General features: G+C 47.4%; 1 protein-coding gene across 1 annotated transcript in view; it reads left to right on the top strand.

The window, feature by feature from the left end:
• Positions 1–17647, top strand: part of RAB43 (RAB43, member RAS oncogene family) — a 35383-nt gene that overhangs the window by 13678 nt on the left and 4058 nt on the right. The window contains exon 2 of the mRNA XM_059161885.1: positions 15341–15524. Within this exon, the coding sequence (XP_059017868.1) occupies positions 15341–15524 (184 nt within the window). The remainder of the gene's footprint in view (positions 1–15340; positions 15525–17647) is intronic.

Below are 17647 nucleotides of genomic sequence, written 5' to 3'. Positions count from 1 at the left end.
CAGAGAGAGAGGGGGAAGCAGGTTCCCTGCTGAGCAGAGAGCCCGATGCGGGACTCGATCCCAGGACCCTGAGATCATGACCTGAGCCGAAGGCAGCGGCTTAACCCACTGAGCCACCCAGGCGCCCCTATGTGGATTTTTTTTATGGTACAGTTCTGTAAATGTATTCTCTCTTCCTTATGATTTTCTTAATAACATTGGTTTTCTCTAGCTTATTTTATTCTAAGAATACAGTATATAATACATATAATGTACAAAAATAGGTTTTAAATCGACTGTATGTTATCTACAAGTCTTCCCATCGGTAGTAGGCTATTAGTAGTTACTTTTTTGGGGAGTCAGAAGTATACACAGAGTTTTGACTGCTCGAGGGTTGGTGCCCCTGACCCCCATGTTGTTCAAGGGTCAACTGGTATTTTTATCAAATAGCATCTCCTGTCCAATTTTTAAGTTTTTCCAACTTCCTCCCAAATGTTTTTTAATAGTGTTTTTCCTCTTTGTCTTTTGCTCTTTTTTGGAAAGATTTTATTTGAGAGAACACATGAGCAGGGAGAAGGGCAGAGGCAGAGGGAGAGGGAGAAGCAGGTTCCCCGCTGAGCAAGGAGCCTGATGCAAGACTTGATCCCAGGACCCTGAGATCATGCCCTGAGCCAAAGGCAGAGGTTCAACCGACTAAGCCACCCAGACGCCCCCGTTTTTCCTCTTTGAACCATTGTCCAGTATAGTTCGGTCCAGAACAACACCTTGCTTTTTTTTTTTTTTTTTAATGACTTTTTGTTGGTGGTGTTGTTAATGATACTGATTTTTTAAGATTCAGTTCCTGGATTTGTCTCATGGTCCCCTTGTGGTGTCTTTGCACTTGTTCCTTTGTCTCCTGAGTTTCCTGTAGCTGGAGGTTGAGTTAGAGGCCAGATTCGACTTGGGTGGGACAGTTTTGGTGAGAATGAATCACAAGTAACATTGTGTGCTGCCCTTTGCTGCTGTGACAGGTGGCACACAATGCCAGGTTCCTGCTTTGGTACTGATGATGCCTTGGTTTGATCACTTGGTAGCATCTACCAGATTTATCTATTTGCATTTATTGTTAAAAGATGCCTTTTTGCTCTGTTAACTTTGTTCCTTGAGGTATCACTCAAAAATCATAACTTGAGCTGGCCTTTTCTGCCTAGAGCAGGATTCAAAGGGCAAAATGCCTGAAACTTCAAAAGTGTTTTGTCCAGCCTAATTATAGTTGTTGGTAGATGTGACCATCTGATACCCTGAGACATAAACTGTGTATTGGGGAGATCATTAAATGGCAAATAGTGGACAGTTGGTCTGTCCGTTGAGAATTACCTCCTTTCCCGGGCATTCTTCTAAGCTCAAGTCAAAAAGGTGAATAAGAGATAGTCCCCATTCTTCAGGAGCTTTTAACTGGGGGGAACAGACGCATAAACAGATAGCTAGCGTGCAGTGCTGTTAATGCGTTGCCCAGTTTCTGAACCAGGAGTCGGAAACACATGGCCTGACAAGTATGTGTATGTTTATTTTGGCAACAGCAAGACTGAATATTGAAAATTAGGGCTGTTCCTGCAAAGCAGGGCCCTGTGGTTGCCATGGCCATCACAGGGATGTCTTATGAGTGCCACAGAGGCACAGAGGAGGCAGCAATCTGCCCTCCCCAGGGTGACGGAGGCAGTGAGTTTCAAGCTACTGAAAGATATGTGAATTTCCCAGGGAGGAAAGATAGAAGGGGCTTTGCTACCACAGCCATCTATGTGCAAAGCCATGGAAGTGTGGGAGAGGAAGTGTGGGTGTTTGTCCAAGTCAAGCGGAGCTAGAGTGTCGGGGAGATGAGACTAGGGATGGGGCTCAGCACCAGACTTCTGATGATGAAAGGTGCGTCAACTGTGTCCTGAGGGCTGTGGGAAGCTGTGTGTGGGAGACCCACTGTTTGTCCGGAAGTTTGATGCTGGCTGGAGGCACTATCAGCTGTGACTGAGCAGAGGGGCACCAAGGGGTCAAGGCTGAGCAAGATTCCCGGCCTGGCACACTGTCCATGAGCCCTAGGGGCAGGGGCGCAGGAGGGACAGTTCGAGGGAAGGCAGAGCTCGTTTTGGGACATAGGGAATCTGACTCCTCTCTAGGTTAGGTCCTTGCTTCAGAGGAGCTTTGGAAAAAGAGAGGCAGGTGGGTATAAGGGAATTAGTGTGGAAGTAGTGAGGGCTCCATGACACCATTTACCCAGGAAGTTGGAGCCGGTGGCCATGGTCTTGGAAATGCCATCACTTGCTCTCAGCTTCTCCTGGTGGGCATAGGTTGTTGCCACGAGGAGTTGGCAGTCCACCTCTTTTTTACAGGCTCTTCCCAGCCTCGAAGGCCTGCCTGACCACTGCATCAGGGGTGAAGGGGCTTCTGGCTCCCTGCTTCAGTCTGATCGCTCTCTGTTTCCCTGTAGTGCTGAAGAGGGCCTTTGAGTGCGGTTTAGTGGCAGCAGGGAAGGGGGCCACAGAGGAAGGGGCTTGGGTTGTACCTGATGGTCTCAGCTTCCCTGTGAGAGGGAGAAGGGGCATCCCTGGGGAGCCAGTGGCCCTTTGCGAGCCACCAAGGCAAGACTCCTTGGTGAGAGGCTTTGGTCCATTTCCCACGTCTTGTCTTTTCTCCACCAAGACTGTTCGGGAAGGGGTTTGACGGATTCCTGCAGGAGGTATGAATCATCACTGAGGTTTCACAGAAGAAACAGAACAAAACAAAACAAAAGAGTTTAAGGTTTCTAGAGGAAATTGTGTACATAGTAGAGGGCATGGGGTTTTAGAGTCCGACAAAGTTCTGCTGCTGCTGCTTCCCTGAGACCCCTCATGCAGAAAGTAACTGGCTGGCAGAGGGGAACACTAACACAGGTAGCACCCAGAGGTTCTCGAAGGACGTTAGAACCCCTCCTGCACCCCATGCTCCCGCCAGCCCTGTGGAGTGGGACCAGCCACCACTGTTCCCAAGTTCCCGGTGAGGAAATGCCAGACCCCAGGAAGCTACTGGGACTGTCCTTGATGCCTGTGCTGAAGGAGTAGAACGGGAACCCGAGATTCCCGATTGCTTGTTCCCTTCCAGCTGTGGATAACCTGCCAAGGAGGGCTGCCTTGTAACAAGGGACAAAGAAACATCTGTGATACTGGGACCTTGAGCAGCTGTGTTGAGGGGGCAGGAGGTGTTTTGAGCTCAGAAGGACGCATGTAACCCTTACTGCCCACTGCAGAGGAGCTGGCTGTGTTCAGGACCGTGTCATTTGCCCCTCCCTGTATCACTAGCCCAGCCTGTTTTTACCCTGCTCTCCCTCCCTCGGCCTCTGCCCACCTGCCTGTGTGTCTTCAGCTAACATACCAGATGTTTGGCAGCTTCTCGCTATTGCTCCTAAGAATGCACCCTGGGTCTGTCACCCCACGTCCCAGGCCAGGCTCTTCCTTAGAGGACTGACATAGGAGAAGTGACAGTGGCTGGCCAGAGAAGTGGCCTGCAGACTCCACCTCCTGGTTCACACCACATCCCAAGACATAATGAAAAATAGCTCAGAAACTCGTATTTGGGTCAGTCTGACCAGTTTTCAGAGTTTTGTCCTCAGAACTAAATTTTCCAAGGTCTTTTCCTACTATGAAGAAGCAAGGAACTTTCCACTGTCTGTTTCATCTTGCAGGAGAAAGACTGAGTAAAATCCTCTTCTGTTTCCACCAGGGGAGACGGTGCTGGATGTAGGTTTTGGGAACTGAACCACTAATCATGCTTGTTATTATTAAGATTTATTTATCTATCTGAGAGAGAAAGAGAGCACTAGTGGGAGGGGCAGAAGGAGAGGGACGGAATCCCAAGCAGACTCTGCACTGAGTGTGGGTGGACAGGGGGCTCGATCTCATGACCCTGAGATCATGACCTGAGCCGAAGTCAAGACTCAGACACTTTATTGACCGAGCCATGCAACCACCCTGCTAGCGGCGCTTTTAAGCTAACGAGCAGACTTGATTTCCCACTGGGGCACATGGGAAGTCACTCCTTAGGGCCAAGCAGGCACAAATCCCTGGAAAGCAGCTTTAGCCTCACCATACCTCTTGTCCCCGTCTTGTTCCCTCTCACTGGCCTGACTACCAGGCTCTGCCTTCAGAAGGGGTTCCTTTATTGAGTACCTGGTCTGTGCCTGGTTGCTGGTGGCATAAAGGAGTAAGATGGGGTCTCTCCCCTCAAGAGCCCATTCTTGAGAGCAAGAGAGACTTACAAACCAAGAAGACAGTCTTAGGCCAGTCCCACTAAAAAAAAAACCTCTTTTTTGGTCGTTGCAGAATGGTCATTTGCAGCTTTGTTTTTAATTGGATTTGCTTTAGGTCGGATAAGCTTTTCTGTTGTCTTGCTGCATTTTATGTTCCTTGCCTGGCCCCCAAAGGCACCTCAGTTTGGGACACTTGAGTTAAATGTTGAGCATACTCTGCAGTGTGTGCTGTTACAGAGGAAAGAACACAGATGCTAGGGAGCAGGAGGGCAAGAAGTGAATTCTGCCCTGGGCGAGGCTTGGGCCTGTGTGTCAGGGAAAGTTCTCCTGACCAGGTGACTTTTGAACTAGGGTCTTGAAGGTTAGGTAGGAGTTCACGAAAGATCAAGATGAATGCAATCTCTCCTAGGAAAGGAAGATAAAGACAAGAATATGCCATCACGGGTTTAGGGACTCGGAGGGACAGTGTAAACAAGGAGTCATTGACTGTGGGGCTTAGAAGACAAAACAGGCCTCATCTCTTACCCTGAGATCATACTTCTCAGACTGAGGCAACAATCCATGGGCCCAAGCCCTTCCATCACCAGGGCAGAGGAAGGACCCAAACGAAACCCAGGACCTTACAGCTTAGAAATGCCCACAGAAGAGGGGAGCCACCCCTGCCCCCATCCATTTGAACCTACCTGACTGACCTCTGCAGCTCCCCTCTTCTGAGTGTAAATAAATGTTCTAGGAGCCCTTCTCCATACCCGGAGATGCTCCTACCTTCCATACCCGGCAGATGCTTCTGAACTTTACTACAGACATCAGAAGCCCTGAAAATTTCCCCTGACGTCCAATGTAAGATAAGAAGGCCTGGCTTGGGGAAGGTAGGAGAGGCTGGTGGCGTGCCAGGTGGCAAGTGGGAGAGTTGGGGAGGGCCGACTGGGGTATAGCCCATAGTCCAAAGTCCCTGCCTATTTGTCAAGTGAGCATGCTGGCCGAGGACTTCTGGTGGGTGAGGTGGCGGTTTCCACCTGGCAGATGCTGTCATTGGTTTCAGGCTGATGTCAGATACTCAGTCTTGTTAGACTGCAGACACTGGATGGTTTGCTTTCCTAAGCCAAGGCCTGCAGCCCGAGCTGCTAGATGGAAACCCGGCAGAGCAGGGGGACAGGCTCTAAGGGCAAGAAGGGTACTCACCTGTTTAGCCTGCATTAATCGAGCAGTTTCAACATGCCAGGCACTATGCTGGGTACTGGGCATATGTGGAAAGCCAGCTAGTCAGGCCCTGCCATCGTGAAACTCCTATGAAAGAGAGCAGGCAATATTTCTTTATTTATTTGGCAGAGAGAAAAAGAGCCAGAGAGAGAACACAAGCAGGGGGAGTGGGAGACAGAGAAGAAGGCTTGCCGCTGAGCAGGGAGCCCGACATGGGGCTCAATCCCAGGACCCTGGGATCACAACCTGAGTGGAAGGCAGATGCTTAACGACTGAGCCACCCAGGCGGCCAAGGGCTGGCAACATTTAAAAAAGTGCATGTGTGTGAGGGCTGCCCCAGGAGAAAAGTAAATCAGGATGAGGGGACAGGATGGGCTGCTCTTTTAAGAAAGGAGGATCACAAAAGACCCGTGTGTGCCCTTGGTGCTTGAAAGCAGGTGGAGTGAAGGGAGGCAGCCATCATGTGCTGATCTGGGAGTAGAACACTTCAGGAAGGGGAATGTCAAGGGTGGGGGTCTTTATAGAGAGACCCCTGAGGGCTCAGGGGACTGGCCAGGAGCAAGTACAGCTGAAGAGAAGTTATGTGAAGGCAGATAAAGTCCAGGTTGTGCAGGTCCTAAATTTAGGCCTTTCCGGGGTGGAGCTCTGAGGAGCAACAAGATCCTACTTAAAACACTGTTTTTCGGGGCTTCACCTAGGCTGCTATGTGGAGAGTGGACCGCAGCGTGGGCGGAAGCCTGGGGCAGGGTTGTGGCTGGCTGCAGTGGCGGTTGTGGTGTGAGGCTCAGTGACAGCCGGTGTGGAGGGGAGGGAGCAGCAAAGTACTTGGTGCCCATGATTGCTGCTCACCCAGGCCCCTGCTGAGGACAGAAGGGGAGCAGGGAAGTAGGCAGACAGACATATAGACAGATGGGCGTGGGCTTAGCATGAGGCTCTGATGCCTTGGCCAGTCACGGCATGGTGGGAGTCTGCCCTTCTGCTATGTGCACTGGGCTGGTGGTCTCTGCCTTCAGGCTCCAATGGGGACCCAGCCTGCTGCCTCAGGACCCCACAGCATCCATGAGGTGGCTTCTGCTTCGGCTTCTGGGAAAAAGAGCCTGCGGCCGTCCTCACCTGTCTCTTGAGTAGCTAAGGCGGCTGATCGCACTCATTAAACTTTTCACCCAGACCCCCTTGGGACCCTGCCTAACGGGAAGCTTTGCTTGGCTGCTGGGAAAGTAGGCCCTCACCTGGCTTGGCTTCTCCCACCTGTACTGGAACAGGGCATCTGGGCCTGGAGACTGAGCTTCTTTTACTGAACAGAGTAGGACCCCCGCTCTGCCCAGCACCCCAGGTGACACTTGATGAGCATCAGTCAGAGCACCTCTTTTCTCAGCCTGTGTTCCCTCTGGAAAACAAGAGCCTGAGACACGGGCTTATGTGCAGCTCCTTTGTTCTGGGTACCAGAGAGAGTAAACAGAGGAGGAAGGAAATGCTACAAGGCTGCATCCTCAAGTTGGTCCCTCCCATGGGCAAGTAGGGCTTGATTTGGCCAGGCATGCCTTGTTCCCCGTTGGCCAAGGGTTGATCCATAAATGGGTAAGGCCTTCTTACTTCTGGGTCACAAATGGACAAATGCTTGGTGGTTTCCAGCAGGTCTCCTGGTTTGAAATTGGGGAGGCTCCAAGGTAGGCAGCGAAGTTACTGAGGCCGTTATACTGTGTGGGCTGGTTGTTACCTGCAGTGGGCTGGAGTTCAGGGTGGGCTGCTAAGATATGTGAGGTGGGATAAAAGAGACCTCTAATACATATTTTCCCACTTCGGACAGTCTCCAGTGGCTTCCCATTGCCATAAAAATAAAATCCACCCTCAACGTCGGCCTGTAAGATCCTGCATATTCTGGCTTCAGCTGCCCCTGACTGCATCTCCTAACATGTGCCTGCTTCACTGCTGTCTGGCCACACTGCTCTTTCTGTATCTCCAACACGGCAAGCTTTGTCCTTCTGGACACTGTGACACTGTTCCCTCTGCCTGAACACTGTCCCTGTGCCTGGCTTCTCATCCTTAGGCCTCAGCTCGAGTGTCACCTTCTGGGACCACCCAGGTGGCCCCTGTCCCGGGCAGTCTCTCCCTATTATCTTTATTTTCTGCTCATTATCCTTCTCTGCAACGATCCTATTTGCTTTCTTCTTGCTGTCTTCTTTCGCTGGGATGTGAACTCTGTTTTGTTTGCAGTCTCCCCAGCTCCTGGAACAAGGAGGGGCCCATGGCAGAAACGCAGTACATAGCAGACAAATAAGTCAATTGGCCCATGCACACAGCCAATATATTTTTCTTTGGGCATTTTATATATTCTACCTTGCATTAAAGCTCCTTTGCTTATATTTAAAACACTAGGCAAAAATTGTAATAGCACAGTAAATATTGTTAAATGGATTTTTTAAAAATACTATTTGATAGAAAGAAAGAGCACAAGCAGGGGGAGCGCCAGGCAGAGCAAGTAGGGAGCCTGATGCAGGGGTTGATCCCAGGACCCCAGGATCATGACCTGAGCTCAAGACAGACACGGACTGAGCCACCCAGGTGCCCCTAAATGGATGTATTTGTCTAGCACCTTCTCTGTCAGGTACCATGCACCCTGAATCTATCATTTGGCCCTTACTGTACTTTTTTTTTTTTTTTTTTTTTGAAACCAATGAGAAACTCAATTAAGTTGTAGCTCAGAGACACCATGCTGGAAAGTGATGGGAGCTGGCTTATGCTCTCAGGCCTGTTGGACCCTGGAGCACTGACACTGTTCTTTTCCTTCCCTTTCTCTAATGTGGGAGAGTAGGATGAGAATATGACCAGTCATGGGAAGGACCTACTTTCCAGAAATATCTCCTCCATTGCTGCCCAGATTTCACCAATTGCTTGACCTAGATACCTTAATCTGGAGCTATTTTGTTGGTTTTTAATTTAGTTTTTATTTTTATCAGAGTTACACGTATGTGTGATTTAAAGAGTCATTAGGTTCAACAAGGCTTGTTACAAAAATGTCTGTCTCCTGGTACCCCCACCTGCAGCCTGGTGGGGGAGCGGTTGGAGGGCAGGTAATCACCTCGGGTTCTTTTTCAGCTGATGGGATTTTTCCATTTCTTTTGCTTATATTGTGACCCACCCCCCTTTCCCCCAAGTTGAAGGCGTAGTTTGTTGACTTCTGACTTTGGAAGGTGATGGTTAACTAACTCTCAGTGCTGCCCCAGCCCCCACCACACACGTACACACTTTGCATCCTCCCAGTAGAGCTGTGTGGCAACAGTGATTAGATCATGATTACATTCCTTTCAGCTCTCTTCCCAGAATGTATTCTGAATTTGCTCACTTCTCCCTTCCTCCACTGTTACCTGTCACCCTGGTCCAGCCACTGTCTTTTACCCAGATTATGGCCATTGCCTCCTAATTGGTTTATTTCTGTCTTTGAACTCTTTTTTTTTTTTTTTTTAAGATTTTATTTATTTATTTGACAGAGAGAAATCACAAGTAGACGGAGAGGCAGGTAGAGAGAGAGGAAGGGAAGCAGGCTCCCTGCTGAGCAGAGAGCCCGATGCGGGACTCGATCCCAGGACGCTGAGATCATGACCTGAGCCGAAGGCAGCGGCTTAACCCACTGAGCCACCCAGGTGCCCCGTCTTTGAACTCTTTTGATCTCTTCTCAGTACAGCAACCAGAGAGATTCTGTTAAAAAGTAAGCCTGATTGGTTCAAAACCCCCATGGCTTCCCACTTTGACTCAGAGTAAAGTCCAGAGTTCTTACTGTGGTCTAGAAGGTGCTGTGTGATCTGGGCCTCTTGATATTTCTCTGTCATCCCTTATTATTCTTTCCCTTTGTACTCTGCTCCAAACACACCAATCTTCTTGCTTGCTTTGTCTCTGCCTCAGGGCCTTTGCACTTGTTCTACTCTATTCCTGGAATGCTTGTCTCCCAGACATCTGCATAGTTAGCTAACTTCCTCCACATATTTATTTATATTTATTTATTTGAAGATTTAATTTATTTATTTGACAGAGAGAGACACAGCAAGAGAGGGAGAGGGAACACAAGGAGGGGAAGTGGGAGAGGGAGAAGCAGGCTTCCCACTGAGCAGGGAGCCCAATGAGGGGCTCAATCCCAGGACTCTGGGATCATGACCTGAGCCGAAGACAGACACCTAATAACTGAGCCACCCAAGCACCCCTATTTTTTTAAAAGAGAATTTCTTTAAAGTTTATTTTTTTTTTTTTTTTTTTTTTTTTAAAGATTTTGTTTATTTATTTATTTGACAGACAGAGATCACAAGTAGGCAGAGAGGCGGGCAGAGAGAGAGGAGGAAGCAAGCTCTCTGCCAAGCAGAGAGCCCGATGTGGGGCTCGATCCCAGGACTCCGGGATCATGACCTGAGCCGAAGGCAGAGGCTTCAACCCACTGAGCCACCCAGGCGCCCCTAAAGTTTATTTTTTAGTAATCTCTACACCCAGCACAGGGCTCCATCTTACCACCTGGAGATCGAATGTTGCACACTCTCCTGACAGTGCCAGCCAGGCACCCCTGTATATTTATTATTTTTTTTAAGATTTTATTTTTAAGTAATTTCTACACCCAGCCTGGGGCTTGAACCTATGACCCCAAGGTCAAGACTCACACACCACCGACTGAGCCAACCAGGCACCCCTTTCCAGATCATTACCAATGATTATCTCAATGAGGCCTTCTGTGGCTGTCCTGGCTAAATCTTCATTCTTCACTGTGCTTTATAATTTCTTCCCCTGCTCATTTGTTCCACTCTTTTCACTATCTAGCATACTTATTATTTTTGTTATTTATTTTGTAATAAGTATTTTAATTTATATTATATATGTAGGTATAAATATGTATGTTTTTTTAATAACTATAGATCCTTATTACTTCTGATCTTACTTAGCATTTGTCTCCTGCACCAGACTATAAGCTTGAGGATAGGAATTTGCATCTGTTTTGTCAGCCCTGGTATCTCCACTCCAGTATCTGGAATGCATAGTAGGTTTCTAGTAAGTTCTTACCAAAATGGGTGAATGAATACCTTATGATTAGTAAGTGCTGTTCACTGCTAAGCCATGTGGTGCACTGCCATTATTTTTCATGGTCACCAGTTTTTCCTGGAAGTAGTAATCATGTTTGTTTTGCTTAGGTGTCTATGTATTTACCATTAATTCATCTCCCCAGTTAGGGGGGATCCTAATTGATACACCTTTCCTCCTTATCTGTCCAGTGTATTGTATACCTTGCCTCTCAATGTATGGCCTTTTCTCAGATCCGTCTTCTGTTTTTGTTTTTGGTTTTTTAAAAGATTTTATTTATTTATTTGAGAGAGAGAGAGAGACACCATGAGTGGGGGAAGGGGCAGAGGGAGAGGTAGAAAGAGAAGTAGACTCTCCACTGAGCAGGGAGCCTGACACAGCCCGATCCCAGGACGGGAGATCATGACCTAAGCCGAAGTCAGACACTTACTGTCTGAAAGTCAGTTAGTAAGCCTGATTGGTTCAAAACCCCCATGGCTCAGGCACCTCTCAGTTCTGTCTTCTTGAAGAAATCTCTCAGAGCTTTCTTGATTTCTATTTTAGTTTTGCATGTGTGTGTTGGGGGTGGGGTGTGGGTGTGTGATTAGAGTAATAGTCTAAGAATTCAGCCATTTGAAATTTATTGAGACTTTTGAGGCCCAGCATATGTATGGTTTACCTTGTTGAATATTTAGATCCACTTGAAAAAAAATGTGCGGTTCTGCAGTATTGGGTTTAATGTTTTGGAAATGTCATTTTGAGCGATAGTGTTGTTTAGATATTCTTTATCCACACTGATTTTGGGGGGGGCGGTCTACCAACTATCAATTTCTGAGAAAGAGGTAATAAAATCTCCAACTACGAATATGGATTTGTTTCTCCCTTTAGTTATGTCAGTTCTAACTTCATGAAATTTAAAACTCTACAGTTAGGTAGATACATATTTGGTATCATTATGTCTTTTCTGATAATTGCCTCTTACATTACAAAATTCTCTTTATCTCTTGTAATTCTTTGTTCGGAAGCCTATTTTCATATTCCTATAACTTGAGTCATACTTTCTTATGCTTATTTTTAACATGTACTTTGTGTGTGTATATATATATTTTTTGGGGGGGGGCTACCTATTTGTGTCCTTATATTTAAGGGAGATGGCATGTAGTCTTGCCTTTTTTCCAGTCTGACAAGCTGTGGCTTTTATTTGGAGTGTTTAATCCATTTATATTTAATGTAATTACTGATCTGTTTGAGTTTAAATCTACCATTTGCTCTTCCTTTTCTCTTTCCCTCTTCTATTTCTTATTCCTTTATTCCTTTCCTCCTTCCTTTTGGTTTAGTTTATTTATTTATTTATTTATTTTAAGAATACTACTGTATTTCCTCTATTGACCTTCTATTTCTCTTATTAGCTGATAGGACTAACTTACAAAGTCTCTTTAGAATCAGTTTTGTATAACTTCATATGTTACAACTGACTCTTAACACTTATCATTTCTCACTTCACCTCTGACACCTCACAAGTGTAGCTCACCTTGCAGTAGTATGATTTCATTTATCTGCCACCCAAGCACCCCCATTGATTCATGACCTAATAGTCAATTCAGTTTGCTGTCCAAACACCTTGAACCTGTGTAGCCTTGCTTTTATGTTTTGTTAGGGCAGATAGGTAGAAGTCCAAGGATGTTTCTCTAGCCTCTCTGTCTTGACAGAAGTCAGCCTCCAAACCTGAAACTCGTGTTGGTGCTTGGTTTTAGGCTTTGTTAGGGCAGGTATCTGGAGGCCTTTGTCTGGTCATGGTCTTCACTCATAGGTGAAAGCCTTTCTGATGTCTCCGGTTACTACCTGGGTTACTTTGATCAAGGTGCTAGGGAAGCCTCTTCATCATGACTGGATTAGAACCAGCATTCCCTTAGCACTGCTTAGCCTCTATCTCTGGTCTTTTCTCAATCTGGCAGGAGTCACTCTCTGGTAAAATTCTGGTAGTCCCACCGTGTGCATGGATCCCTCAGGGAAGGACTCACCAAAGACTCCCACACCACACCCAGACTTTCGGCTTTCCCACTCCTGCTTCGCTTCTCATTCCAGTCCCATCAGCTGCTCCAGAATCTGTTTGCCTCCTGGCCACGTGGGACCAGGCTGCTTTGCTTGGATTCTAGCCCACTGTCTGGCAGTCAGGAAGCCATCCCCGGGTAGAGAGTCATGGTGATGGGAGACGCAATTTAAAAGTTTTGCGTCTTTCAGGATTATTGTCTCCTGCTGCTTGTTGTTTACATTTTGAAAACAGCAACCTCCCATATTTTTCTCAGTCTAGTGGTTGTTTGTGGAGGGAGGGCTCAGCTGCCAGTAATTACTCCGCCAGAGCTGAGAGCTGTGCCTGGAGCCCGGTGGCCTGCTGCAGACGGGTTGATGTCCAGGCTTGCTGCTCGGCTGTTGTCTTGGGATCTCCCTCAACCACCATCCTGGGGTTCCCTATGCCTCTCCTTTGAGTTGAATTCTCTGTTTTGGGGAATCCCACATCTTCTCCTTTTCAGTTGATTTCTTTAGTTAGAGGAACTGTCAGTGGCTTCCTGAGAAAGTGTGGCAGGAAGATAAATTTTTTGAGGCCCCTATATCTGAAAATGTTGTTTAGTAAACCATTACACTTGACTGATGATTAATTGGGTAGAGAATTCTAGGTTGGAAATCATTTTCTCTCCTAATTTGAGGCATTTTTTTCATTGAGTATCTAATGCCATGTGGATTTTATCAAACTTTAATGTTAAAACCTGTTTTTTTCTTATTCTTTTCCTCTCTGGAAGCTTTTAGGACCTTTTCCCCTTCCCCACTGTTGTGGAATTCCCATATGGTGTGTTTTGTGAGGTTTGTTTTCCTCCATTGTGTGGGTGCTTTGTGGGCTCTTTCAACCCAGAGGAAGTTTTCTCAAGGTTTCTCTTTGATTTCCTCCCCTTGATTTTACCATTCTTTTCTTTTGAAATGCTTACTATTCCCATATTGGACCTCCTAGGCTGGCTCTACAATTTTTTCCCCCTCTCTGTTCCATCTCTTTGTATTTCTTTATTTTGGCAGGATTTCTTCAACTTTATGTTCCAACTCTTAGGTTGCATTTTCCATTGATGTTCTATTTTGAATTATCAAAAGCTCTTTTTTTGTTGTTTTTTAAGATTGTATCTTTAAGTAATTTCTACATCCCTATGGGACTTGAACCCACAACCTAAGATCAAGAGTTGCATGCTCTTCAAACTGAGCCAGCCAGATGCCCCTCTGTTTCTTTTTCTGAACACTCCCTCAACTGTTTTGTTGTTGTTGTTGTTTTTAAGAAATAGTATTCTGTTATTGTTTTACGATCTTTTCCTATCTCTAAAAATACTGGTGTTTGTCTTTGGTAAACAAAACTTGGCCTCAGTGTAGTTTTTATTTGGTCCAAGTCACTTTTCTTCTGTGTTTGTTTGGCCTCTCTTACGTGCTCTCCTCTGGGGTGTGGAGATGGGTTTCTTGGTCATCTGGATTCCAGGTTTCACCCCATGCGTGAGCTAGCAGACACCTGCTTTCCTTGGAGCCTTTTATAGTTGAGGAGTAAATAGGAGCTCTCAGGACTGGAGGGTTCCACTGGGCATGTTGTGGCCCAGAGTTTGTTAACTCTTAAACTTCTGTCGGTGGTGCCTAGGGAAGAGGCAGTCCCCTCCACAGCCCTGGCCTCAGGAACTGTCTGAGGCCTCTGGTTTTTTCCCTATCCTGGACAGATGAGGAGGCCTCCCACACCTTGTGAACTAGATAAAGAGGCCCCTACAGTGCCTGTGCCCGTGAAGGAGGATGGATGGACCCACGGCTCGGTGGAGATCAAAGGCTCGTGTTCACCTTCAGAGAGCCCCAAGAACCTGTGATTTGTGGAGCAGAGAAGACAAACCCTGAGCACCCAAGGGCCCTGGCATCTGCCCACTCTGATGGCCCCCAACAGCCCATCTCTTCTGGGCATAGAGCTGATGATCTCCACCCAGCCCGGGCACAGTGGAGGTCCAGGTCTGCTCCACTTGCATCCCCTGCCCCTACCCTATTTGGCGTCTTTCATGCCAGGCTGCTGCTTCTGCAGAAACCAGGGGAGTTCCTACTATGGGCACCTCTCCTCCATGGCCAGTGTCCAGGAGGGCTTGGCAATGGGCACCAATGGATGTTTGCTAAGTGAAGACATGGCAAGGAAAGACCCTAAGTTTCTTGCCTTTGGCCAAGCTGGGCCAGCAGGTAGTCAAGGCCCAGTAGGAGGACACTATCCACTGCTTCCCCCTGGGCCCTCACTGCCACAGTCCAGGCCCCCTCAACCACCAGGTTGTGAGCCATCTTCGTGGGCATCACTGAGGCAGGAGTAGAGAACCCTAATGCTGGAGGAACTTTCCACACGGCTGGGTATAGTGGTGCATTTACAGGCTCAGAGAGGGGAAGGCACAGGATGTGCACACTCAGCCAGCATCATAGCCCACCTGGAAGGAACCATGAGCTGATGGAGCTCCTCAGGTTCATTGTTCCCAGTAGTGAGCCCGGTGTATAGGGGAGAAAGGCACACAGAGGACCCTGGGTTATATGTACTTCCTACTACAGTGCAGAATGTCCCCTTACTACCTCTCCCTGGGGACTCTAGAGAGCAGAGATGAGGGCTCCCCACCTTCCCTCTGCATCCTTGTGTCCCCCAAAAGTTGGGCCACTGGGTTGTTTCCTAAGGGCTCAGAAGTCCCTTCTCTCTCTGTCCACCTTCTAGCCCCTCTTGCATGGTTCCTGCCAAGGTGTGGGTCCAGCGCTTTGGGCATGGGTCTGTAGGAAGTGCCCTCCCTATCCCCTGTGTGTGGTCACACCACCAGGTTCACGGGACGCCCCCTGTTTCTTTAGCTGCAGATCTGGGACACAGCTGGCCAGGAGCGATTCCGCACCATCACCCAGAGCTACTACCGCAGTGCCAATGGAGCCATCCTTGCTTACGACATTACCAAGAGGAGCTCCTTTCTGTCAGTACCTCACTGGATCGAGGATGTGAGGAAGTATGCAGGCTCGAACATCGTGCAGCTGCTGATTGGTGAGCTGGGGCAGGGAACAGGCAGGTGCAGGAGGGTTCCTCAGGACCGCGGATCTTGTCTTTCTGTCTGTCCTTGTCTCTTTCTCCTTTTTAAATAAAGAGCACATGGAGCACAGAGAGAGGCTGAACTCAGCCAGGCAGGAAGGAAGCCAGAACTTGAACAGTGATCTTCCAAATTCTCATGCTTATATTCAAAATCGGAATTGGAGGAAGACAGGGAGCTAATGTTCGCTTTGCAGTTACCATGTATCTCCACGGTGGGTAACACTGGTTAAAGCTTCACTGGTGTCCTTGGATTTAGTTCCTGTAACCCCGGCAACTCCTTGTTTGTCAGGAGCTGGAGCTGAGGCTCAGAAAAGTGAAGTAATTTATCCCAGTCCATGCAGCCTGTGAGCTCATGAATAGGCAGCCTCAGCTCTGCCAATCATCATTCGGTGACTGAGCTCTGCCAATCATCATTCGGTCACACTGCGCTGCAGAGCAAGGCTTCTCAACCATCTCTGTGCTTCCTGATCACTTTGCAGTTTGTGTAAACATGGATGCCAGGCCCTTGAATGTGCATTTCTCATAGGTTTCCAGGCGGTGCCATGTTTGTGCCCGAGGGACCCCACTTTGAGAACCACTGTTGCTCTTACAGCCATTTTCCCTTTCCCTCCTAAATCACCTTCCCAGACCTGAGCCCAAGAAGCTTTGGACCATTTGTGTGGTCCCTGGGATTCTCATTCCAGCTGTCAGGCTGATTTCTTCCAAGATGAGGTTGTTCAGATGGGGCCTCACCATCACTCCATCTGGGGAAAGGGTGGTGCTTGGTTCTACTTAGCCTGCCTGGCCTGGGATGGGGGAGCGCTTGGCCGAGCTGGACTCCCCAGGCCGGAGTGGAGTTCTCCTTACCTGGCCTTACACTTCCCTTTTATCCAGAACACTTAAAGTAAAACATCCTATCCTAGAGGTGTTTTATACAAATATAAAAAATAGAATAGTGCAGTGAAACCCAAATACCCAACCCCTGGCTTCAGCTCTGCGCAACTCCATGGCCAGTTTCTCCTTTACCCTTATCTCTTCCCTCCCTTGTCTTGCTTTAGGGCGAATCCCAGCACCGTTAACTATTTCACCTGTAAATATTCCAGCATGAATCGATATAAGATACAAACACTTAAATAGTACCTGACAACAATCCCATTTTCACGTCTGAAAAATATTGATATTTTTATAATACAATCCAGTAGCTGATCGGCATTCAGATTTATCATTGCTCCTAAATATCACGTGTACTGTTTTTTTCAGTTTATTGAAAGCAGGATCCAGATAAGCTCCCCACACTGAAATCGGTTACTGCATCATTTCAGGCTACAAAAAAAAGTTTAGATCTTTCTAGATGGTTCTCTATTTTTGTTTGTTTGTTTGGTACTCCCCATATAGTCACATTACAAAAGTCAACCATTTAGAGATGTAAAAGAATTCTTCTAGAAATTGGGTCAAGGGGCAGTTGACCAGATTTTGGGGAACATAATGAAACATCTGATAGCTTGTAGGAGAAGCCAGAGGTGTGCAGAAAAGCAAAATAATTGAAAACCACGATCTTACAGTGAATGAGAGAGTTCCAAAGGAAAATAGGAGAGAATAGATAATAAGCATAACAAAATGTTAGCAAAGAACAGACCTGGCAATGCTTGATCTCCTTGTTAACATGGCCACATAGGATGTGCCTGGCGAGTGCCAGCTGTTTTCCTGCTCCGTGTACCATCAGTCCCCCTCCCTCGCTGAAGGTGGCATCAGAGATGGGGAAACCAACTCTCAGGAATGGAGTGACTTACCTGAGGGTCACACAGCTGGGGAAGGGGAGCCGAAGTTCCTCGCATCTCTGAAGTACCACGTTCTGTGCACCAAACTCTCCTGCTCCTACTTGTTAAGAGGAAGCAATAAAGTATGTGAGCCTCCGGCAAAAAGAAAAAGGAGAGAAGAAAAAAAAAATGAGGGATGGAAGGTTGAAATAAGTGCTTTAAAATTTAACAAGGTCTTTTTTGTTTGTTTGTTTTCTTAAAAAAAAAAAAAAAAGAGATGGTCACACAAAACGATATTCGTTGGTGGTGGACAGGGCCACCAGGGTCTCTCAGCTTGGCCCT

Source organism: Mustela lutreola, chromosome 2, assembly GCF_030435805.1.
Source record: "Mustela lutreola isolate mMusLut2 chromosome 2, mMusLut2.pri, whole genome shotgun sequence".
Taxonomy (NCBI): Eukaryota; Metazoa; Chordata; class Mammalia; order Carnivora; family Mustelidae; genus Mustela; species Mustela lutreola.
The sequence above is the reverse complement of the archived record's forward strand: the minus strand, read 5'-3'. Positions and strand labels throughout refer to the sequence as shown.